At 41.1% G+C, this 24357-nt stretch overlaps 2 protein-coding genes across 4 annotated transcripts; one reads left to right on the forward strand and one right to left on the reverse strand.

The window, feature by feature from the left end:
• Positions 1-11443: 11443 nt before the first annotated feature.
• LOC117880847 (snaclec bitiscetin subunit beta-like) lies at positions 11444-15507 on the reverse strand. Its single transcript, XM_034777441.1, has 4 exons — positions 15226-15507; positions 13708-13845; positions 12582-12717; positions 11444-11526 (listed from the first exon to the last, which is right to left on the reverse strand). Exons 1-4 carry the CDS (start codon positions 15505-15507, stop codon positions 11444-11446), a joined length of 639 nt encoding a protein of 212 aa, XP_034633332.1.
• A 4936-nt stretch (positions 15508-20443) lies between these two features.
• Positions 20444-24107, forward strand: FAM216B (family with sequence similarity 216 member B). Of its 3 annotated transcripts, none has more exons than XM_034759424.1 (4): positions 20444-20651; positions 21998-22107; positions 22474-22594; positions 23783-24107. In XM_034759424.1, exons 2-4 carry the CDS (start codon positions 22009-22011, stop codon positions 23911-23913), a joined length of 351 nt encoding a protein of 116 aa, XP_034615315.1. In that variant the 5' UTR covers positions 20444-20651; positions 21998-22008; the 3' UTR covers positions 23914-24107. The 3 variants fall into 3 exon arrangements, with proteins under 3 accessions (XP_034615315.1, XP_034615320.1, XP_034615309.1); XM_034759429.1 differs by having other exon boundaries at positions 20444-20597; XM_034759418.1 differs by lacking the exon at positions 20444-20651 and having other exon boundaries at positions 20828-22107.
• The last annotated feature ends 250 nt before the right edge of the window (positions 24108-24357 follow it).

A 24357-nucleotide genomic window follows, 5' to 3' on the forward strand; every position in this document is an offset into this window, starting at 1 on the left:
AGCCTGACCACAGTGCACAGGCTGCAGCAGCCCAGAGCTGCAATTGCAGGGAAAGTCCTTCTCAGCCCCAGTCTGGAGCATGCCCAGTGTGGACAGAATCTTCAGACCCTGTAGCTCTGAAGCTTTACTGAGCATATAGGAACCACCATTTTTCAAATGCTTTTAATTTAATCAAATGTAAGTGTTTTTTTGGAAGAATAACAAAAGGCGCATCCCTGGCACAAAAACCATCCTTCCCTGCCAAATTCCAAGTCCCTACTCCAAAGCTTGGACACGCTAGACCTTCTCAATGAAATGGCTTCTTTAAAAAAAAAAAAAAAAAAAACAAGGACAAAGCAACATATTTCCCCCTCAGCTCATTCTCACAAACAGCTCAGCAATTTTTGCTGAAACTTTCAAAAACATTGACACCCAGCATGGAAATGAAACAGTTAAAGTTTGGCAACTGAAAACAGAGTCTTAAAATGGAAAGTGTCAGGTAATGGTAAGAATAAACAGAGCTGCCATCCCTGCCTATAAGTCATCCATTCTACACAGTCTCCTTTGTGTGATTTAATTCCATTTAACAGTCTAGACTAATCTCCTCCTCTGCACTGAGCAGCCCAATTTAAGGAGCAGCAAACTCTCTGGGTATATAATACAAAAATTAAACGTTAAAGGAAATGGCATTGGTAAGCAGGGTGCATAGCATGGAGACCTATTTTTCCTTTGCACGCTCAGACAGGTCCCATACATTCTGTCTAATGCACCTACGTGTTTTCTTCTTTCTATTACAGAACAAATAAATTTTAAAAACCTCATAATGTTGCTGTGCCATGTGATTGTAGCCCAATCGATTACCACCTTCTAAAGATGACTCATTGTTTTGATCTGTAACATAAAACACAAGAACACAGTGAAAGCCTTTTAGAATAACTCCAGAGACGTATTTTTCCATTTGTGGTTTCAGTTAAAAAAAATCTTCCTCCACAACATGAAGCACCGTTCGTGAAGAGCATATACTGTGAACAACAGCATGGGGAAAAAAAGCAGCTCCCATCACTCTCCTCCTTAATCCTTGAGTCTAATTTTGGGGTCCACATCAAAATCCCACTGTTAGCGCTAGAATGATAAGGGTCCAGTGCTATAAACTTTTCTATACAAGTAGTCCCATTTACTTCAGTGAGATGACTTGTGTGAGTAGTGGCTACTTGCCTAAGTAAAGGTTTGTAGAATCAGAGCCATTTACTGTGTTACATATTTTGTGATAAATTAACTCATGTCAATTGTATATCAAATTTATACTGCTAGAGATCCAATCAATATGTAGAAATAGTCAATTTGGAATAATCTCTCCTGCTTTCATATTAGACTGATAATGTTCTTTTTACCTGCAGTAGTTTTGCAAAGAGACTTTCTTGGTTACTACTTTTTATTAGATCAGTTTACAGTCTGGGATTCTGCCCTGCACAGCATTTTCTGCTCTGCGGGGTAAAATCCATTGAATAACACAGATTTTCTGTAAAAAACACACCCTTCAAGACACTTTCTTCCAGCAGGAATTTGGAATTTGAAGGTGGCAGGCCTGTATGACATTTAATTAATGAAATGTAGGACAAAAATTCTCCTCTTTTTCTCTTTATAGTCATATAATTCTAAATGTGGCTTTCTTTTTTGAAGACAATAAGCAACTTTTAATCCCTTTTAATGGATACGATAAACCTTTTGAGGCACCATAAACATACAAACGTGTTTTTTCAATGTGAAGATTGTATGGTACAGGGTGAAAATAGAGCTTGACAGGTGAAGAGTCTTAACAGAATTGATCAATATGTTATAGCTCTTCAAAGAAGAAAAGGTACAACAGAGTTGAAAAAGAAGGCCTTTGTGTTGAACAGTCCATTTACTGAGCCTTTCAAAACCACTAGAGAGTTAACAAAAATGTAATTGTGGGCTGACTTCTGAAATAGTGAAGAATTCCCTTTTTTTAATTGTCCAAAGCTTTTCCTTGCATGACTGTACCGTCATGACCCCACACATGGTCTACTTCAGTCCATGAAGAATGTTCTTAGTTGAGCTACAGCATCAGTCACATCCTCCTGGAAATTAGATATGCTTTATATTCTGGATGAGAAGCATAGGACTAATAATTCCTGGTTCATCTATTAAAATAGTTATTTCCGATGTCCTTTTTTCTTTCCCTTCTTAGATACAGCCTTTACTGTTGAAAAGACTTGGCCTATGTTAAGGACTTTTGCAGGAAATCAACATATAATAAAATATTGTTTCCTGTGGTGAGTGCTCCCAAAACTCAGAATAAAGCAGATCTTTTCAACTGCCACTGGTGTACATACAGAGCTGACTAATTAGACACTAACTGGCAATATTTTGCCTGAATCTATTAATGCACAGTCTGAGTTTCTCTGCTAGCTGTCTCAGAAATGCTTCTCCTGATTTGAAGTGTAGGCTGTTGATTGCTGTTACATGGTCTAAAATAATGAAATTGACCTTTTGTACTCATAGGCCACTCATACTGATCATCTTTTCTTGCTATATACACAGACCATGGGTTTAATCCAGGCAGTACTTAGAAAAGCTGCTGGTATGAAGCAGAGACTTGCACATCCTCAAGGTGATTTTGTGATTGATTAAAACGGGAGAGGATGAGGGGGAGGGGAAGATTGAAGGAGAAGCACAAATTGTGATCGAGATATGTTTTACATGCAGATATTCTCAGAGTTTCTCGACCATCGGCTATGATATTAAAAATTAAACCAGTGAACATTTCTCCATTGCGGTAAAGCTTGTGTAAAGCTTGTAAAGCAGCATTTGTGCACTGGAAGATCCTTGCTCTTAGCTCCTTGGTCATGTCTCCTCTCAGCTGTTGGTCCAGGAAGTCAGTTTGCATTTATCCTTACTTTACGAACAGCCAGACTTCCTATGTGCTCTGGCTGTGACCACTGCTTGGTCCTGCCACCCACACCTACACCACACCCACACAATCTGGCTGTGATCACTGCTTGGTTATATGCACACACATTCTCTCCATCTCTCCAACCATAGTTCTTACCATGCCCTATATTGTAGTTCCTAAGTGCCTGGTTAATCTCTGCTTCTGTCTCCCCAGTTATCTAAGCATTTCTAGTATACTCATCAATCACTTAAGGGGCTAGCTTTCTTGCTCTAGCTCTGCAGTCCTTGTTGTTTAGCCTGGGTAAAAATATAAAAGCACTTCTGGCATGTATACTTTGAAATTCACTCTCCGTGAATATTTGCGCCAGGAAACTGGATTACTTGAAGTGAACACAAAAGCCCTTCTGGGCAGACACTGCCTTGAATTCATGGGATAAATTTTTGCATTAACTACCAAACTCAAGTTTCTAAGATCCCTTTGTAAAGCCTATCTACATTAGAGATATTTTTGAGAAAATTTCCCTCCATTGCTAACACTGGTTCAGTTGGTGAAATTGAGTGGGACTTTCTTTTTGTTTTGTGTTTGTACAGCTCTTAGCACAATGGGGTCCTGGTCCATGACTGGAGCTCCTAGGTGCTATAATATTATAAATACATGATAATGCATAGATTGACCTGTTGCTGCTAACATTTTAAGCAAATACACCTGCTTGGAATAGGGGTAATCAACACAGTGCTGTAAATGATGTTAGTTATGTTAGGTTTCCCAACATGGCCTTGTTCAGCTGAACCAGTGTTAGCGACTTTGGAAATGGTTTCTAATTTTTCCCTTGTGTAGAGAGGCCCCAGAGAAGCAGTAAAGTGAGAGACCCTGTCTTCTTGTCTCTCTAGTACTCAGAATGTCAATCCCTGCTGATTCACAGTAAGATGAACAAAGGAACTTTGCACCATGAGACAAAAAAGGTTAGGTTTCCTCCCAGACCCCTATGCAATTACCCCTTTCCTCAGAAAGGATCCTTCCTTGAGTCCATTTTTGCTTTCTCCCTTTCCGCTGGTGCATTGTCAAAGATACGCCTCTCCTTCCTAATTAGCCTCTTCACACATGTACAGCAGGTGTTCTGCTACCAGTGCTACTAATTATTAATTGGAAAGTGTTATTTTCTACTTTTTGTCATTTTCCAAGGTGCCACCTTCACAAATAAGATACTGGCAGAGATAATGTATCAGTACTAGAAAAGCTGTTTCACTGGGAAAGCTGTAGCAGCGCTTTCAACACCTTCACAGGGTATTTTATTACCCCTTTGTGTATTTCAGCCTGTGCATTAATCATTACGGAGAGGCAAGGAGAAAATTGTTAGAGTCTCTTGAGGTGAAGGCTGTGTCTAAAGCTGCTGAGGGCTCTGCGGTGTATTTTAGTGGTTTTGAAGCTGAATTAACCTGAATTCTCTTTTTTCAGCATGACCAACTGTAGGCTGCCTGCAGAAACCACTTCCCTTCCCGAGAAAGAAGAGGGCAGGGTTTACGTGTTTCCTACCAGATCAAAGTGGGGACAGTTATTGGGGTCATTTGTCATCTCTATGGCAATGAAGCAAAAGGTGCCATAGGGTTAGGAGTCCTTTATTTAGGTCATTTGTGGACCCCTGTGGACTTTTTACTCAAAATCTCTTGCATTTTCCTGCCGTATTGATTCTTTTGATAGTACAAGACAAGAGTACTGATCGGACAAAAAAAGTTTTCCATGTGATTATCCAAGAATGGCATTTATTCAAAATTGTGCATTTGCAAGCGCACATCTAATTTGTGTGATCGTGTGTGAAATCAGGTACTTGCACACACAAATGAACTAGACAAGCAAAAAGAAAGGCATACAAATTGAAAATTCAGGTATACATGTAACTGTATGTGCAAGTAATCAGTTATGAGTCTAAGTGCCCATTTGTGCCCACATTTACCCAATTTGCTTGCATGTTGTAGTAGTTGCATGCACAATTAAGGGACACAATTGTGTGTGCATAGCTTAGGAAATCAGGCTCTCATTGTATTATATACTTCTTGGAAAAGCATTCATCAGCATTGTAGAAAGAAGGAAAAGCTCTGAAATGACAATTTGCCTGTAGAGACAGCTACTAACCTAATATTACTGACAGCTTGAGGTACCAGATCTCACAGGTTAGTAGGCCAACATATTGGTTGATGGTTTGATAAGACAAAACCAAAACTCATAGACTCATAGACTTCAAGGTCAGAAGGGACCATTATGATCATCTGGTCTGACCCCCTGCATGCTGCAGGCCGCAATACCCTTCCCTGGACTCTGCCGTTGAAGTCCCCAATCCTGTGTTTTAGTGACTTCAATTGGCTGAGACCCTCCTGCTAGTGATCCCTGCCCCATGCTGCGGAGGAAGGCGAAAAACCTCCAGAGGCTCAGCCAATCTACCCTGGAGGAAAATTCCTTCCCGACCCCAAATATGGTGATCAGTAATACCCCGAGCATATAGGCAAGAGTCTCTAGCCTAACCCTTGTTGGCCATTATGCTATTCATGTACCATTGCTTGGTTTTCCTTGGCTACTATGTTTTACCATTAAACCATTCCCTCCATAAACTTATCCAACTTAATCTTAAAACCAGACAGGTCCGTCGCCCCCACCGTTTCCCTCGGAAGGCCGTTCCAATATTTCACCCCTCTGACGGTCAGAAACCTTCGTCTAATTTCAAGCCTGAACTTCCCCCCGGCCAGTTTGTATCCATTCGTTCTCGTGTCCACATTAGTACTAAGCTGAAATAATTCTTCTCCCTCCCTTATATTAACCCCTCTGATATATTTGAAGATAGCAATCATATCCCCCCTCAGCCTTCATATAACAAACAAAAAAACCCTAGCATGGGACTACCGCAGAGACTGGATGGTTTGGTAGGGCTGTGTTCAATTGTACCGTCTCCCATTTCTCTTCAAATTGTCTGCAAATAGTTGGATGTAACTACCACAAACACCATTCGGGAGTCCTCTGTGGAGGGAAATACCCTCCTCCATGCTCAGCCCCATTGTGCACTGCCACCCGAGAACAAACAGTGAAGATATTTCAAAAAAGAGACGGCGACTTTGTAACAAAGCCTGGGAAAACGCCACAGCAAATTAGGTCATAACTCCATAATATCCTAACTCCTTCATCAGCTCAATCGCCCAGCTCATTAATTAGACTGTAAACTCTTTGGTTGGGAGCCATGTCTTCCTATGGGTTTATATAGCAGCTAGGACAGTGAGGCCCTGTCCCTGATTAGGGCCTCTGGGCACTACTATAATATAAATTATAAATAAACTAATAATGGCTCAACGTCACAGTTTACAGACAGAATAATTAATATTCTCATGGAAAAGCAATAATTAATTAAAAGGACAAATAGCTTTATCACAGTTAGTACTCATGGAAGATATTGGATTTATTGCCTGGATACTGAAGGCCTTTGTCCATAGAATAGCTACAGCATGCAGGAGATTTCCCAAGGCTGCTCTGCCAATATGTCCAAGGGCCTGATTTTCAAAGGTAATAAGGTGTCTAATGGTGCAGATAGGCACCTAGGGTGGGATCAATAAAGGGACTTAGGTGTTGCAATGCTGAGCATCATAGCGCCTAACTTGTAGAGGCCTAGAAAATCACGCGAACACCATTGTGATCCACAAAGCCAGAGTTAGCCGCCTAGGCTCTCTATACAATAAATGGGGAGAGACATGTGCCTAAGAATGCCATCCACAAAAGCCAGCACTCTAGGCTAACCAATGAAAAGGGATGTCCTAGGCCCTGCTTCTCTCTTGGAGATAGGCACCTAAGCCCAGGCTGCTGGGAGGAAGCTGCTTCTTGAGGTTAGGTGCCTGCATCACTTCACACAAAACACAGGGCTTGGGGGAAGGGAAGGATTTGGTGCTGAGTCTTCCTTACGACTTTTAGCAAGTGGTTAGAGCATGTGCTTGGGACATAGGAGACCCAGTTTCAACTGGATTTGAACAGGGGTGTCCTTTGTCTCAGGAGAGTGCTCTAACCACTGAGCTATGAGATATTCTGATTTAGGGCACCCTCAATCTCTCCTGTTGAAGCTGTTCCATTGTGGCTAAAGAAAGAAAACATGACTGGGTAAGAGAGAGCCTGTATAATTCAGTGGCTAGGGGACCCACGTGGGAGATAGGAGACAAAAGGTCCAGTCCTTCCCCGCTCCAACCTCTCTTTTATTATTTATCCACAGTGGAACAGCTTAAACAGGAGAGACTGAGGGAGCCCCACATCGGAATATCTCACAGGTCAGTGGTTAAAGCACTCTTCTGAAAAGTGGGACAGCCCATCTTAAATCTTTTCACTGCTATGGCAGAAAGGGGGGCATTGAACCCTCATCTCCCATGAGTGCTCTAACCACTGAACTGTTCCCAGCTCTAACCTTGGCTCGCTGTGTGATCACCCACTTTAGTATTTCACCTCGCTGTACCTCATTTTCTCTCACCTGTAAAATGGGGCAAGAAACCTGCTTTGCAAAGTTCTCTGAGATTAATGGATTAAAAAGTACCACATAGTATTACTCTAGGGATAAGACTAGTGCACCGTGTGTGTCTGCTGTCTGTGGCCTTGATACTTCTGTTTTCCCTGTCTTTAAAAAAGTGCTAAATTATTGCTAATTGTGGTGGTGGTTTCAGTGTTGTGGACTACATGGTCATTGGGAACTGAACTGAGCCCACTGAATCAGTTTAGATAGCTCAACAGTCACCCACTGGATGTAGGTCAGGTTTCAGATCTTATCAACATGGTTCATATTAGCACAGGAGATGTAGAGTTCCATATTTATTATGAAAACCCTAACCCATTTACCCCCATGCATTCACCATGTTTTAATGGAATCCTGGAAGCTCTGGCTACCATATTATAAAATGACCATTGTATCTGAATAACCTTATTCTTCTACATTAAGAACACAGGCCCCTAAACCCATTCTCTAGGGACAGAGATGCTGTTCAAAAACAAAATCCAGGAGCTGGGTATGTAGCTGACAATGAAATGTGGTGTTCTTTGTGAATCAGGAAGCCTTTATGAACCAGTCCAGTAAGTCAGCTCGCTCTTTTAGGTAAACAAATTGACAAGGAGAAAAGTCACTTTGATTTGGGAAAGTGATTTTGCACTGTCTAGTGGACTGAGCATGAGGACTGAGGGTCCTAAACGCCTGCCCTACTGCTGACTTGCTGTATGGCTATGGGCAAGCTATTTAACCTCTGTGTGTCTCACTTTCCCCATCTGTACCACGTGTTCCAAAATACTGACAGTACTTACCTCACAGCTAAACTGTGCATCAATTAGGTAGTTTTGATATACCAGGTAGCCAATATGGTAAACCAATGATGTTACTGAAATACAGTGGTCACCCTGAACAATGGACCTTAGATAAATATGTAACATCAGTTACGAAAAAGACAACAAAAATGATTAGGGGTATGGAACAGCTTCCCTTTGAGAAAGATTAATAAGATTGGGACTTTTCAGATTGGAAAAGAGACAACAAAGCGGGGATATGATAGAGGTCTATTAAATCATGACTGGTGTGGAGAAAGTAAATAAGGAAGTGTTATTTACTCCTTCTCATAACACAAGAACTAGGGATTACCCAATGAAATTAATAGGCAGCAGGTTTAAAACAAACAAAAGGAAGTATTACATAAGAACATCCATACTGGATCAGACCAAAGGTCAATCTAGCCCAGTATCTTGTCTTCCAACAGTGGCCAATGCCAGGTGCCCTAGAGGGAATCATCAAGTGATCCATCTCCTGTCGCCCATTCCCAGCTTCTGGCAAACAGAGGCTAGGGACAACCTCCCTGCTCATCCTAGCTAATAGCCATTGATGGACCTATGCTCCATGAATTTATTTAGTTCTTTTTTGAATCCTGTTATAATCTTGGCCTTCACAACATCCTCTGGCAAGGAGTTCACAGGTTGACTGTGCGTTGTGTGAAGAAACACTTCCTTTTATTTGTTTTAAACCTGCTGCCCATTAATTCCATTTGGTGACCCCTAGTTCTTGTGTTATGAGAAGGAGTAAATAATACTTCCTTATTTACTTTCTCCACACCAGTCATGATTTTATAGACCTCTATCCTATCCCCCCTTACTCATCTCTTGTCCAAGATGAAAAATCCCAATCTTATTAATTTCTCCTCATATGGAAACTGTTCCATGCCCCTAATCATTTTTGTTGCCCTTTTCTGAATGTTTTCCAGTTCCTATATATCTTTTTTGAGATGGGATGACCACATCTGCATGCAGTATTCAAGATGTGGGCGTACCATGGATTTATATACAGGCAATATGATATTTTCTGTCTTATTATCTATCCCTTTCTTAATAATTCCTAACATTCTGTTTGGTTTTTTGACTGCTGCTGCATATTGAATGGATGTTTTCAGAGTACTATCCATAATGACTCCAAGATCTCTTTTTTTGACTGGTAACAGCTAATTGTATATGTATAGTTGGGATTATGTTTTCCAATGTGCATTACTTTGCATTTATCCACATGGAATGTCATCTACCATTTTATTGTCCAGTTACCCAGTTTTGTGTGATCCCTTTGTAGCGCTTCACAGTCTGCTTTGGACTTAGCTATCTTGAGTAGTTTTGTATCATCTACAAATTTTGCCACCTCACTGCTTACCCCTTTTTCCAGATCATTTATGAATACACTGAATAGTACTGGTCCCAGTACAGACCCCTGGGGGACACCACTATTTGCCTCTCTCCATTCTGAAAACTGACCATTTATTCCTATCCTTTGTTTCCTATCTTTTTAACCAGTTACTATTCCATGAGAAGACCTTCCCTGTTATCCCATGACAGCTTTCTTTGTTTAAGAGCCTTTGGTGAGGCTTGTCAAAGGCTTTCTGAAAATCTAAGTACACTGTATCCACTAGAGCTCCCTATCCACATAGTTGTTGACCCCCTCCAAGAATTCTAATAGATTGGTGAGGCATGATTTCCCTTTATAAAAACTATGTTGACTCTTCCCCAACAAATCATTTTCATCTATCTATTTTCACACAATGCACAGTCAACCTGTGGAAATCCTTACCAGAGGATGTTGTGAAGACCAAGACTATAACAGGTTTCAAAAAAGAACTAACTAAATTCATGGAGGTTAGGTCCATCAATGGCTATTAGCCAAGATGGGCAGGGACGGTGTTCCTAGCCTCTGTTTGCCAGAAGCTGGGAATGGGCGACAGGGGATGGATCACTTGATGATTGCCTGTTCTGTTCATTCCCTCTAGGGCACCTGGCATTGGCCACTGTCGGAAGACAGAATACTGGGCTAGATAGACCTCTGATCTGACCCAGTAGGGCTGTTCTTATGTTCACCTCAGTATCGGTGGCATACCCTGTAATTATGATAAGGATGGCCACTAATACTGAGGGGTCATTATGTTAGGGCAAAATTGGTACATTTAAAAACATTTCTCACTATTACTCCAACAACTGCAGCTCCACTGCTATCAGCAAAAGAGTGAACTCTAGTATAGATAAGGCACCAACGGCAGCTGGTATTGTTACCACCATGTCACAAAGTCCTCCTCCGAGCAGGGTTAGATGACACAGTCATTAAAATGCCAGTAGTTGGCCTATGTTAGTGTTCCCACCATTGCTGCCAAGGGAAGTTTATTCAGCTCGATGCTCCATTATCACCTGAATGATCCAACTAATCTTTTGAGATTCTATGAAGATTTGCCAGTTACTTTCCTGTCTTGGGGAGGGACACAATTACAGTAAGAACTTACAACTAACTAATGAGTCAAAAGCAATACAGTAACTTGTAATTAGGAAAAACAAAGTGAAGTTGTTTGTTTACACAGACCACAATAATATATAATGTTTAGTCATTTTAACATACAAAGCCATAACAACAAGTTTTGCTTCACTTAACAAAATGCCATCCCATGCAGTTAACAAAGCTCTGTATCATCTCTCTGTATAATGCTATACACATGACTGTTCCATATGATTTGTACTTCTTTTTATGGTTATATTACAGTTCAATGAACTAGCCATTTAACTACTTAAAAATTGAAAACATTCAGCTGACTTTTCTTGGATTTATCTGACATTAAGAAAGGAGAATTTCCAGGATTTAAAATGTCTGAAGTGGTGTGATTAAATGGTGAAATGAGTAATGTTGTAATGATTTGTAATTATTTAATAATTAAAGAGCTCTCATGAATATTCTGGAAACCCCTGTGGAAAAGCCCAATCGCGCACTAATTTCATCAAGCATTCAGATCAAATCAGAAATTATTTGTATAGCACCCTTTTTACAGTGTTCTAAATGCAGTCTACAAGCGAGTCACTTTTTAATTTCTTCTACTGTTTTCTATTCTATCTATACCATATGCGTTAACATTCTGGGCCTTTTAAAACTGACATTTTGATTTTACCATATGAAAGAATCACGCATTAATTGTGGCTGAACGACATTCTGAGTGCAGTAAAAGTGGTCAGATTTCATCAGCAGCATCGACTTCCTGTTGCAGGCTAAGGCGGAGTCAAATTGGGTTTGTAACTGCAGATGAATGATAACTTCTTATTGCAGTCACAGCCATCCCACATACCCTGGACTGGAAACAAAGACAAATGAAGATGAAAAGGAAAAGTAACAGAACAATTTATAAATGAGTTTTTTCACTTCTGACATGAGCTCATTTGGGCTCTGCTCAGTCCCTGGAAAACTAATTCTCCTTCTAATTTGTGTTTACAAAATATATAAATTGCACTAACCAACAAGTGACATTTTCTCCAACTAATTCAGGAAATATTGGTCCGATCAGAGGGTGGTTGGGGTCCATTGGTAGGGAAGGCTGAAGAAAGCTCATGATTAAACAAAAATGGAGACTACCTTCCTGTTTCACCCCAGGAGAAAATGGTTCACAGAGCAGGGTTGAGTTATAATAGTGGAGCTATGTAGGGATATGGGTGTGTGTGTGTGTGTGTTTGTGTGCATGGGTGTGTTTTGGGGAGAAGTTCCGACCCTGATGAGCAAGGAAACTGTCTTGAAACAGAAAGGATCACTGGAATAACATGTTCAGTTCTGATATCCACACTTCAAGAAGGATGCTGATAAATTGAAGAGGGTTCAGAGAAGAGCCACGAGAATGATTAAAGGACTGGAAAACATGCCTCAGAGTGATAGTCTCAGGGAGCTCAATCTAGGTTAACAAAGAGAAGGTTAAGGAGCGATTTGATCATAATTTATAAGTACCTACATGGGGAACAAAAATTTAATAATGGGCTCTTCAGTCTAGCATACAAGTATATAATGAGATCCAGTGGCTGGAAGTTGAAGCCAGACAAATTCAGACTGGAAATGAGACACAAATTTTTATTAGTGAGGGTATTAACCATTGGAACAATTTACCCAGGGTTGTGATGGATTTTCTGTCATTTTAAATGTTTAAATCAAGATTGGATATGCTACTCTGAAACCTTTCTAAAAGATATTCTGTTGTTCAAACAGGAATTACCGGTAATTCAGGGAAATCCTATGGCTTGACAATCACAGTGGTACCTTTTAGCCTCATCCTCTGTTAATCTAACGGAAATAATAGTTCCTTACCCTCAGACACTCTGCCTAGTATGAAAGTGTAAGTCATAAATCAATCCCTGTTTTCTTTACCTCCTAAATTTAGGGTCAGGCAGATTTGTACGTTGAAGATACTGTTAAATACTCCACTGATGGCATTGAAAATCGAGCTCAGAGGCCTCTGGATGAAATTCGGCAGTGATCCATCAGTCCATCTCAGAGAAGTACCCTGCAGAAAAGTAATACAGAAGTTTAATGAGAACTGCAGAGAGAACAGGTATTCTAATACTCTGCTGGGATTGAAAATGAGTGAAGGAGTGTGAGGGGCCTTCAACAGAAATGTGTTATTGCCTACAGTCACGCATTGGCCTATAGAGCTGCATGAATAATTCATTTTGAATAACATATTATATTCACTTCACCTCTTCTTCCCTTTGTGAATTGTCCTCAAATAGATTGATTCTGAATAACAAATAGATTCAGGAAAATTGTAATCTATAACTCACTTATGAGGAGTTCATTGCAGGTGTTCGATTTTTGAGATTTTGGAATGGACTGAGAACACATGGTACATTTCCGGTCCCTGATTGCACGTATATAACTCATAGAATCAAGTTTCTAGTTCAAATAGTAATGATTACAAATATGAGGTTCACTTTCTTTGAATATTCCACAATACTAGTTGTAAATTCATTGTATCAGCAAAAGCTCCTACCAGTAAACTCATTTCCTAGAATATTGCTGAGAAGACAGTCCAAATGAATTCATTACAAAATATCTGAATAAATATATTCACAGAAGCTTTTGATACTATTAACTCATTTCTACTGAGCTCACATTCGGCCAGGCAGAAATTAAACCTAGAACCCATTATCCACAAGCCAGTTTACCCAGCGAAGCCTGAACCCAGGTCATCCTGCAGTTGTGGGCTAGAGCTGGCTGAAATGTGTGTGTATATGTGTGTGTGGTGGGGGGAAGATGGGGTTCTGAAGATTTTTTTGTTAAAAAATCAAAACTGAAAACAAATTGTTTATAGCAACTGAAAATATTTTAGTTTTTCCACAATTGAAAACCAATTTTTGGGTGGGGGCTCAAAGCTAAAAATATTAAGTTGAAAATCACTGAAAACCAATAAGTTTTCTATGGAAAAATTTTGCAACCCTTCTGTGAACCTCTCCTTGCTGGTTATTATTTTCATGCCTTTTCTGGGTATACTTACCTTTTGGTAACTTCCTCCTGTCCAGAACTGGGTTGTCCTTTTGTCTTCATAACTGGCGAGGTTCACAAGGAAATCATTCTGAGCTGCATTGGAGATACTGGTGAGGTGACCTCCCCTTGCTATCCTCTGGCAAACACTCTGCACGGTAAAAACAAATTAGACCCGGGGACATAGAGTGGGAAAGAGAGTGAGGGGAGAGTCTGTGAAACAGAACGGGGAGAGAGAAAAGTGGAAAAAGTTTGGGAATGGGAGTGAAGAGGGAAAGCGAGGCAAGAATATAAGAGAGAGTGAAGAGAGAAGGGCAGTGGAGAATGAAAAGAAAGGGGGGAAATAGGACATAAGAGATAAAGTTGTATAAAGGGAGCAGAGAAAGACATACAAATGGAGCAAGGTGTAGGCCAGAGCGGAGAAGTGTGAGAGGAAGAAATAATGATAAAGGGGAAAACAAGAACATTAAGTGTGGAATGGAGAGAGGGCAGAAAGGGAGAAAAGTAGAGAGAGAAGAGGAAGATGGAGAAAATTGAAAGGCCAAAAGTGTTTAATAAATAGTTTTTCTTCCTGTGTTCCCCAGCCATCCACCAATCAAGATGGGGTAGAGATTTCTCTTAACTATCTTCTGCTGAGTGGGATTGTGTGATTTTTGCCTCTATCCTCAGGTAAGAAGATGTTTCTCTTTCACCTAAGGCAGGAGGCCCCTTTGTCTGCAGCCTGAAATGAAGGCACGGTTTGCTTTGGCCCTAAGGAGCCCTTTGCCAGTTCACCTTGATGATTAAGGCATTTGTTTTGCCATTTAAACTGAACACATTCTCATACCCATAACAAAGGAAGGAGGCAGCACCACTTAGCAAACGTTTACATCGAGTGCATTTGAGGGAGGTGTCTGCATTTTGAAAATTTGCATATTTTGACAAATATATCAGTACATCAATGTAGCACTGGCCTCATCTGGTATCATTAGAACAGGGAGTGAAGTGAAGTCAGAATATTTTTTAGCAAGCCTCTGAGATTTAGAGGAACATAGACCAGGCAAGAGGAATTTGCTCTTCAGAAGTGTTTCCTGAGGCAGATAGATAACAGTTAAGCCTCCTAGGGTGGGGCCGACTGCCTCACAAACAGGAAAATCACCCTAACCTTCCCTTCAGCTTGGTGTTAGGATTTTAACAAGGAATTAGAAATTCTCTGGCTTGTTCCTGAGTTTAGATGGAAAAATGCCAATGTTGAAAGGCAGTGAATCCTGACCAGTGGAGAGAGATGGGATTAAATGAGAGCTGTGTTCAGATTTCAAAAGTTCCGAGAGCTGAGTAGGAGTTGGTTCATAGCTACCCGAGCATCTCACATCGCTAAGCTTCATGCTGGTAGTTCACCCACATGTTCAGCCCCGAAATGTGTATCAAGTACCTTCTGCCAGGATTGATACATTTCAGGAAAATCAGAAAGGAAGGATAAAAGAAACAAAAAAGTAAAAGAAGATAGAACAAGGGGAGAGAGAGAAAATTCTCATTTTGAAGAACCTGGTACCTCAGCACCGGCCCATGTATTTTGCTCCTGGACAAACTTGTAACACAGGCCCATGTTACTAAACCATCCATCCTGGCAGGGACCTTGGCAGAACAATTTTGACTCTACTAAGGAGGAGTCAGCTTGATCTGGGACTTGAATGTTCTTAGGTGAAGACTGGCTGCCCTCAAGTATGCTGAACAAGGACCGGACATCACGATGTTTGACATCTGAGTTCTTGTCACCTATGAGAAATACAAAACCGACTCCCAGAGAGAGGTACGGGAAGAACGAAGTGGGCATTCACCCACGAAAGCTTATGCTCCAATACATCTGTTAGTCTTAAAGGTGCCACAGGACTCTCTTTAAATCTAGTTAAACTGAGTTATAACAGTTCCTAGGGAGAGTCTATATAAAGTGAAACAAGAATGATTTACTGAATATAATTAAGAGCAAATACTGTACTAGATATTCAGCGGGACAATGAAAATTCAGCAAATGAAGTGCACTCGTCTTAGGAGTCAAGTTCTGATGAGGTCATAAACATTGCAGGATACAATGGATCCACTTCTCTACTTCACAAAACCTGTCAGTGGTTGGTGCAATGCATTGTAGCTTGCTGATTCCTCTCTGGCTGTGCCTCTTGGAGAGACTGCAGGAGGTACAGCAGGTCAGAACTGAAAGGCATTGGTGGGTATTTTTTGGTCCCCCAGACTCAAACAGCAGTTAGTTCTGCAGATCAGGATTATGTGTATTAGCAAAGCTTTGTCAGGGAGGACCCAGGACAGAACTAGCAATGTGAATTGCAGGCTGGGGCTGAGGTGTATCGACACCTTTAGGAGGGAAGGAGGAATACTAGAACAATACAGGTCTGTCAGGCCAGAATTAAGATTGATTTTGTGAAAGTTATTGCAGTCAATTTCTTTCCAACATCCTTCTTAGTAAACAATCAGCACAGTTGGAGTCAACTTCCAAATATCATTGATTTATCTCCCAAAACCACATATGGTAATTTCTCTACCTCCTTAGAATCTGCTTGTATCCATTCAAGTTTCATCTTGTGGAAGCCCCATTTCCCCCCTCTAGAGCTAGATGTGCCTGGCACTAGCCCAGCAACAATATGGTGAGGAAGGTGCAATGAAAATTTTCATCCCACCACTTTCCCTTTGGAGCTCCCTGCCAGGATATTGCACATTCTGGGTCATTTTTAGTATCTGGGGACTCAAGCCATCCCAAAGGGAAGAGGGGTGAATTATGGTGCTGCACCTTTCCTTCAACCCCGCCTTACAACCAGCAGAGATAGCCAGCAGCAGACAGCGGAGCATGCTGCACCAACTTCAGGAGCAGTACAGGCACAATGCAGTGCTTGTGCTTCCACTGCACTCTCTGGTCTTCCATGAGAAATCCCTCCTGGAGCACTCCTTAGGGTGGTGCAGGTATAACGCCAACAGACCCTGGTCGTTGGTGGGCAGGATCGAACCAGGGACCTTTAGAGCTTAGTGCATGAGCCTCTACTGCATGAGCTAAAAGCCAATTGGCTGTTCGCTAAGGCTGTAGAGCAAACTCATTTAACTCTCTCTCTCTCAATGATCTTGGTGCCACTAAATGGGACAGAACACCACACCCAGAAGGTATGTGGGTTGCAGAGGCCCACACCACCCTAATGCAAGGGCAAGTCACTAGCATAATGGATGGACACACATACTCACTCTCTCTCTCCCCCAGCATCTCCTATGCCTGTCAGTCTTAAAGCAGCTCATTCTCATTTTATCCCTGCCTCAGTCATACTGGGAAGAGCTGTACTTCTGGGTTGAGGGCAGGGCGTGGATCATTTGGAATTACTGAGGACCTTTTGCAGCTCTTTGCATGTAGAAGACTTGCACAAGGGCACATCACACTAGACCTGGCTCCAACCTTTGCTCATTATCACTGCATTGCAGAAATATTAAACAATACCCCTGATTCATTCTACGTTAAAAAAAACCAAAGCCTCAGACTTTTACTCTATTAACTTAAAAATAATTCTGTGCTGCTAACAACAGGAAGCAAATGGTGAGGCTACGTTTCTTTTTTTGCAGCATCAGCCAGACATTATAGATACATTATACTCACCTTCCAAGCCTGGGAGAACCAGTACGCCTAGCAGCAGGAACAAAAATGGAATGGACTTCATTGCTATGAGACCTTGCGACACTGTTGCCTGCAATGTATAAATATCAGGTAGAAGTTGTTTATCCAGGCACCTGACTGCTGCAGTGCTAAAATAATAATGGCGGGAGAGGGGTAAAATGGAGTAATTGGATACTAAAGAAAGAAAGATGGAACAGTCCAGGGAAAGGAACTTTGTGAGCATGATGAATGAGGATTTCTCCATGGACTCTAATTAACATTAATGTGAATCACATGGCTAACTCTGATACACAGCAGGCCAAACTCAACCCTAGTGTGACTTGGCTTGGCTAGATGCTGATCTTCATTACATTGGGGGCACATCTCAGAGTAATTCCATTTAATCCATTGGGCTTACTCTGGATTTACACAAATATAGTGGAGATTAGAATCAGGTGCAGTGTCTTGAAAACACCTCGTCCCTCCCCCACCCCCAAATAATTAAGAGAAAAAGTTAGAAATATATAAAGAGGAAGCTGATACATGCATAAGAAATACAACTATTGGCATGTGTGTATATATGTAAAGTGTATATGTATAGATAGAAAGAAAAATAATATAATAGACTGAGAGAGACAGAGAACTAGAGACGTGCAGAAAGAGGCATATTAAAAAAAGAGATTGATAAATACCAAATTGCAGATTCTCTCTGTTTTTTCTTCCTTCTTTTCACATTGGTGAGAGATAAAAACTGTGCCCTTGAGATATTTATGATGCCAGCTTTGGCAAGGATGGCTACTCCCTTTGGTAAATGAGGCCAGCTCCAATATTTAGCTTGAAATCTTTTTTATATAGTCTCTCTCCCTTAAACAAAGAGGGGTGGGGTCCAATTCTGACATCTGTGCTATTTTAAGCACGCTTGGCTTGTTTAGCAAAGCCTTTCAGAAACACACCTTAATCTGAAGTGTCTACTGAGAAATTATGGGAGAACAGATAAGTTCCCTTCACAACATAGGAGGAGGTAGGGCTGTCCTTCTAGGATGACCCTTATAAAAATAGGCTACAGTTCTGGTTCCAAATACAACAGTAACATCTGTAATATTTGTGCCCATCATTGTAGAATACTTTGTCTAAGGGAGGATGAGGTAGAGGAGCAGAGAGAGAGAGAGAGGTGTCTATGTGTGAGTGTGTGTTTTGCAGGGCGGGAGCCTAGAATTGAGAAAACATGGAAACTGTATTTCTTATCCTGTCAGATGAAGACATTACCTTCAGGACAAGGCTCAGGTCTGTTGATGAAACGATGGAACAGGTCAGAGCTGAGAACCCATTCAAGCTCCATTAAACATAGAATCATAGAATCATAGGACTGGAAGGGCCTTAAGAGGTCATCAAGTCCAGTCCCCTGCACTCATGGCAGGACTAAGTATTAACATACACAAGCTTCCCCGTGCCATGCCCTTTTCTTAAACCTTGTCCAAACACCCTCATGTACAGTAAATACTTCCTGCATCCATTAAATGCTCTGAATCACGCTATGTGATTGAAGCATATGTTTGCGTTCATGCATTCATTTAAAACCCAAATATTTATTAAAGAGGTGAAACAGACTCCTTTCCCCCCTCTCTTTGTACAAATATAGTTTCATTGCCACCAGGTCCAGGGAGAGTTGTTCTCTAAAGCTAGTCCTGGCTCTTTAAAATTAAAAAGAGGTATAGTGATTAGCTGGGGTGTATTCATTAGCGAGACCTCAGAGACTGGATCCTAGTGCCTCCTTAAAGATGGACTGTGGGACTGGTTCTGTGTAGCTCCCGGGTGTTCATCCCAGTGGCAAATTTCCCTTTGTTTTATCTTACAAACAGCATACAAGGGCCTGACTCTGCTATCCTAACTCACACTGAAAAGCATCTAATCAGGCGAGATACTCACAATGTGAGCAACAATTGCAAAGTCCTATCCTTCATCAGTAGGCTGCTTCTCTTGCCCTTCCGGGTAATGTGGTATGGGAAAAGGTGTTTGGTATTTGTTTTGTGGTGAAGGGCAGTGTGTTAAAGGAGGATTATGTACTAAACCCATAGAATGATGGTAAGTAATGCTCTGAGTAGTTTACCCACTTCTCATTCTCACCATAATATATTTATAAATCAGTTTCTGAGTGCATACTGCATGCCATTTACTATATAGCAAAATGTCTCTCCACTACCACTAGATAAGTACATTGTAATGGTACCAATTCATTTAATCAATGGATCTGACCTCTCCTTACTTGGTTCATGACTAGTCTGTGATCTGATAATGATTTTCTTGAATTTATTCATTACTTGAAATTACTCACTAAATACTTTCTGCAGATAATTCTCAGCCTGTAGATTCTTTGTGAGCAGCTCATTGAGCGTATTAAAAAATTGTGCTATTTTGATCAGACACATAAACCACATTGTACGCTTCCATTTCCTGCCTGGATGAACATAACTCTGAGAAGGAAGTTACAGAGCATGCATTTAAAATTTGCTTTCCATGAATATCCTGCAGTATTCGCTGGATATTCACAGTTTCTGTGAATATTCCTATCTGTACATTCATTTGCTAGAATAGTCATAAAAAAAAAATACAGAAAGTTGCTGAATGGGACTTTCAATTAACTTAGGAGTACACATCCCATTGAAAGTCAATAGGACTTGTGATTCTACCTCACTTAGGTGCATTTGAAAATTCCTCCTGTTAACACAGTTGAATCTCGTTTGTTGATAAATTTGAAGGTATATTTATAGAACATTTTTGTAGGATTCACCTGGGTCTATTCTCTGTTCTCTCTACCTGTGTAGGGCTGTCTATCTGCTGTTTGTTTCTCATAATATGGGCATGCTCCATTTCCCAGCACACCTGCATGGTGGAAAGATTCACTGTTCTATTGCTATTCTTCAAAATTAAGGCATTCTCCCAGCAACCCCAGCTGTCTGTCCACAAGTGTTTTTATAACCACAAAATGATGACTGAGCAAACGTTTCATTTAGCTGTTCAGAGAACATCCAGATCCCTGGGAGAATTAGAATGGTCAGACCCATCCCTACACAGCAAAGATGTAGTCATTGTAAAAAATCAGCAGGTTGATGGTCAGAGATTGCTCAAGGCACTTAGCCAACTTCCCAGAGATCCTTGTAATTCTCTCTCTCCCCCTCTATGTTGCTAGGATATTTGTCAACAGAATGAAAGTGACAGTTCCTGGGAGAAACTGAATTTTGTATTAAGGTTGTCTTGTGTGGAAAAGTGAAGCTGTATTTCCAGGGGTGAGTCAGAGCTGAATAGAATTTGCTTTATATACGAAGTCTTTCATATTCCAGGTAACTCAATGCACAACTTTGTAAACTAAATGCTAGCAACTAACATTTAGTTAGGGGGGAGGGATAGCTCAGGGGTTTGAGCATTAGCCTGCTAACCCCAGGGTTGAGAGTTCAATCCTGGAGGGGGCCATTTAGGGATCTGGGGCAAAAATCTGTCTGGGGATTGGTCCTGCTTTGAGCAGGAGGTTGGACTAGATGACCTCCTGAGGTCCCTTCCAACCCTGATATTCTATGATTCTAACTCACTAACAGTGTAGATAAATGCAGGAGGTGTTGTGCATTAAGCAGCAGCACACATAGCAGTAGATGTCAGAAGCACTTCTCCTAAAAGAGAGAGGAGGGGAAATGTTGACCTGGATTATCCTTTATATGCATATTGGAAAAGTGTCATGGGATCTTTGATTTCACCATGGGCAGAGGTGGGATGGGATTACCTTGCTTTAAATAGCCTATGATTTCAGGAAAGATTTAATTGCTATGCTTTCCACTATGCCTGAAATACCTTCCAAATCCTGCATGCCCTGTAACCTCCCTTTCCTTCATATTCCTCCTCACAACTCGCCTATTCCCACGCTCTCTCCAAATCTGACTCCTACACCCATGCTGTCCTTCTAACGTAGGTAGGATAATAACATTTAAAAAGTTGGTAGTGCTGTGACCCAAAGTATAAAGGAAGCAACCTTATTAGCTTGCCCTGCGTCGTTTCCCCTTCTATTATGTCATACCATATCCAATTTACAATTGAAATAGACTTACTACCGCTATATAGCACCTTCCTCACAATTGACTTCCTTGGAACTGTTTGTGGGGTAAGGCACAATCTCATGTGAGTAAGGGTATCAGAATCTGACCCTTAGATTGTAAACTCTTTGCGGCAGGGATTATCTCTGAGTTCTCGCTGTAAATAATTATATACTTAAATTAATCCCTAGCACCAGCACTCTACAATGGGTGAAGAGGGATAGGAAGGTGTCTCCATTTTAGCATTATGGAGTGTGAGGTCTGCGTGGTTTCCAAAGTCCAGTTTGAAAGGTGACAATTTACAATTCACAGTTATGAGAGCAAAGCATTTGCACAAGGGAAAGGCAGACAGAACTCTGGTTTTGGTTCTTCTCTTCCACAGGGCTGTACCCAGAGTTCATTCCAGGTGGGCACAGTGATCCAGTTCTTCTTTATGCTTCTTTCCAGGGCCTCCAACCAGAGCCCATTCCGTGTGGGTCTGGACATTTAGTTCTGGTTTTGTTCCTCCCCTCCAAGGAGTTGTACTGGATATTTGAAAGATCATGAATAATTATTGATATAAAGTTTGTTTTTGTCTCATGTTTTGTGAACCTGTCTTTTGAGAGGCTGGGTAAGGATGGGTGAAAATTGGAAGAGGAATCCTGGTCCCTGTCGTTCTCCAAAAGTTTCATGCATACAAGTTCCTCCATCTGCTCAGGATACCTACTTACTGAAGGTAACAGACTGATAATGGGCCTAGTTTAGCTTTCTTTGTATTTCACTCACAGCCCTGGGGTCTTACTTAACTCTTTTAGTTAAATGAAACAAAAATGTCCCTTTAGAAGCAGAGGTGACATCTTAGAGGGTACTATCCATTCTTGTAGCCTCGTTTCTGAGTGTATTTAAATAGTTAAAGAAGTTGCAATTAAAACTTGTCTGTAAAGGTTTCTTCCTCAGGTTTAATTACTGCTTTATTTAATAAAATCCCCCTGCAATAGAACAATGGACTTGAATCTTCTCGTTACACTTTGAAATCAGTTTAGAATCAGATGTAAATTTAGTGCTAACAGTTAAATTGCCATGTGCTGCTGTGCTCTTACAGGACCTGAAGCGAGGCCAGAAATGCTACCTCTACAGCATCATGAGAGTTTATGACAGCAAACCTCTGAGGGAAATGCTGTCGCATCAGTACATGCTCAATCTCCAGCGCCAGAATTTGCTGGGTAAGTGCCGGCGGGTATTGCTATGTCCATCAGCAATCTATAGAAATTGGAGTCTGGAGGGTAAACCTGGGGTTTGAGGGAATTAGGATGAGAAGTTTATGGTGCCATATAAGACACTGGACACACAAAATGGAGCCTGGAATAGTTTGTAGGCAGAGGTCAGGAAGCCTTTGGCTGATGAACTCTGCCTTCTGCAGCGAGACAACTGTGACAACAAGCAGCAAAACACTGTAGATTTGATGTTATTTATTCATTCTCAGAGTGCCTATCCCTAGCTCCAGGTGTTATTTACAGAAATGTTGAATGCATAAAATCAGAGGATAAAAGTTATTAAAGAAACTATGTCATCTCCTTCCATCAAGGTGTCCGATAGCCATTCTCTTCATCCAGCCATCCCATCCATCATCTCACACTCTTACCAAAGATCAACAAAAATCAGATGGATCTTTGTGGAATGCCCTGAAGGTCAACAAATTTTGGCTTTGATAGACAATGAATTTGAGTTGAAGATCTTTCATGGAAATTGCCCTATCAGCCACACCCTCTCCTAACCCACACCTTGCAGCCCAAAAACCTGTTAGCTCAACTGCCTGTGCTGACCACAATGACAGTGATATCCATACAGAAAGGTAGTCTCTGAGGTAGCTGGGTCCCAAACTATTTAGGGCTTTGTAAGGTCAAAATCAATTTATTAAATTCCATTCAAATTACAGGGAGGAGATTATGGTCCATGTAATTAGAGAGGTCAACAATGGAGTCAAGCAGCAGAAATTTTCTTCTCATGGTTAAGCTAGCACCACAGATGCATAAGTCTCAAATATCATTTCTTCTCTCACCACTGACCACATTAGGGACAATGTCCCATATCCGTGAGACAGCAGCTGCCAGCAAAAGGTTCTGAAGCTCCAATTGTACTTAGAAATATTATCTTCAGACTTCATAGCTCATGCATGGAAAGGAGCATTTCTCATCCCATCAGTTTTAACACACCATGCTGCATGAAGTGATGCTGCTGTATACCTTATTCAGCTAGTTTTTATATGGAGCTTGATGTTTTTCCAGTGCAGGCTCCCCTCTCTGGTGAATTTATTGGTATGCAACATCACTGCCCATCAAAGATATAGCACTTGTGTATGTATGTGTGTATAATACTTGATTCCTGTCCATTTTCCCTATCCTCTCACCCAGGTCATATTACTGAGCATGAAGTCAGGTTTTACACCTCCTTCCTGGATCAAGCTGAAGAGAGAGACCCAAGAAAGGTCTCAGCTAGAAACAGCACCTATCTGAAGTCCAGGGTTGGGAGAACTCAGCTGTAGTTCATCAATTCTAAGGTCAGAAGACATCACTGTGATCATCTAGTCTGACCTGCTGTATAACACAGGCCATAGAACTCCCCCAAATAATCCCTGTTTGAACTAGAATCTCTCTTTTAGGAAAAGATCCAATGTTGATTATAAAATTGCCAGTGATGGAAATTCCACTATATCCCATAATAAATTGTTCCAATGGTTACTCTCAGTGTTAAAAAATTATGCCTTATTTCCAGCCTGGATTTGTCTAGCTTCAACTTCCAGCCGTTGGATCTTGTTATACCTTTGCCTGCTAGACTGAAGAGCCCATTTTCAATTTTTTTATTTCCCAGGTAGGCACTTACAAGATATGACCCCCCCTTAACCTTCTCTTTGTTAAATCAGGTTGGATTAGAAAAGCCAGCATGGACATACTGAGGTCTCAGTGGAAAGATGTCTGATAATTGTCTG

Source organism: Trachemys scripta, chromosome 1, assembly GCF_013100865.1.
Source record: "Trachemys scripta elegans isolate TJP31775 chromosome 1, CAS_Tse_1.0, whole genome shotgun sequence".
NCBI lineage: Eukaryota > Metazoa > Chordata > Testudines > Emydidae > Trachemys > Trachemys scripta.

Excerpts from the sequence above, each read along its gene's own strand:
- FAM216B (XM_034759424.1), top strand. The coding sequence starts at position 22,009 with ATGGGTGAAAATTGGAAGAGGAATCCTGGTCCCTGTCGTTCTCCAAAA. Across the intron at positions 22,108-22,473 it reads AGGATACCTACTTACTGAAG|GACCTGAAGCGAGGCCAGAA; the intron begins GTAACAGACTGA and ends GTGCTCTTACAG. Across the intron at positions 22,595-23,782 it reads CCAGCGCCAGAATTTGCTGG|GTCATATTACTGAGCATGAA; the intron begins GTAAGTGCCGGC and ends CCTCTCACCCAG.
- LOC117880847 (XM_034777441.1), bottom strand. The coding sequence starts at position 15,507 with ATGCCCACTTCGTTCTTCCCGTACCTCTCTCTGGGAGTCGGTTTTGTA. Across the intron at positions 13,846-15,225 it reads ATACATGGGCCGGTGCTGAG|AGTGTTTGCCAGAGGATAGC; the intron begins GTACCAGGTTCT and ends TTTACCGTGCAG. Across the intron at positions 12,718-13,707 it reads CAGGAGGAAGTTACCAAAAG|GGTACTTCTCTGAGATGGAC; the intron begins GTAAGTATACCC and ends ACTTTTCTGCAG.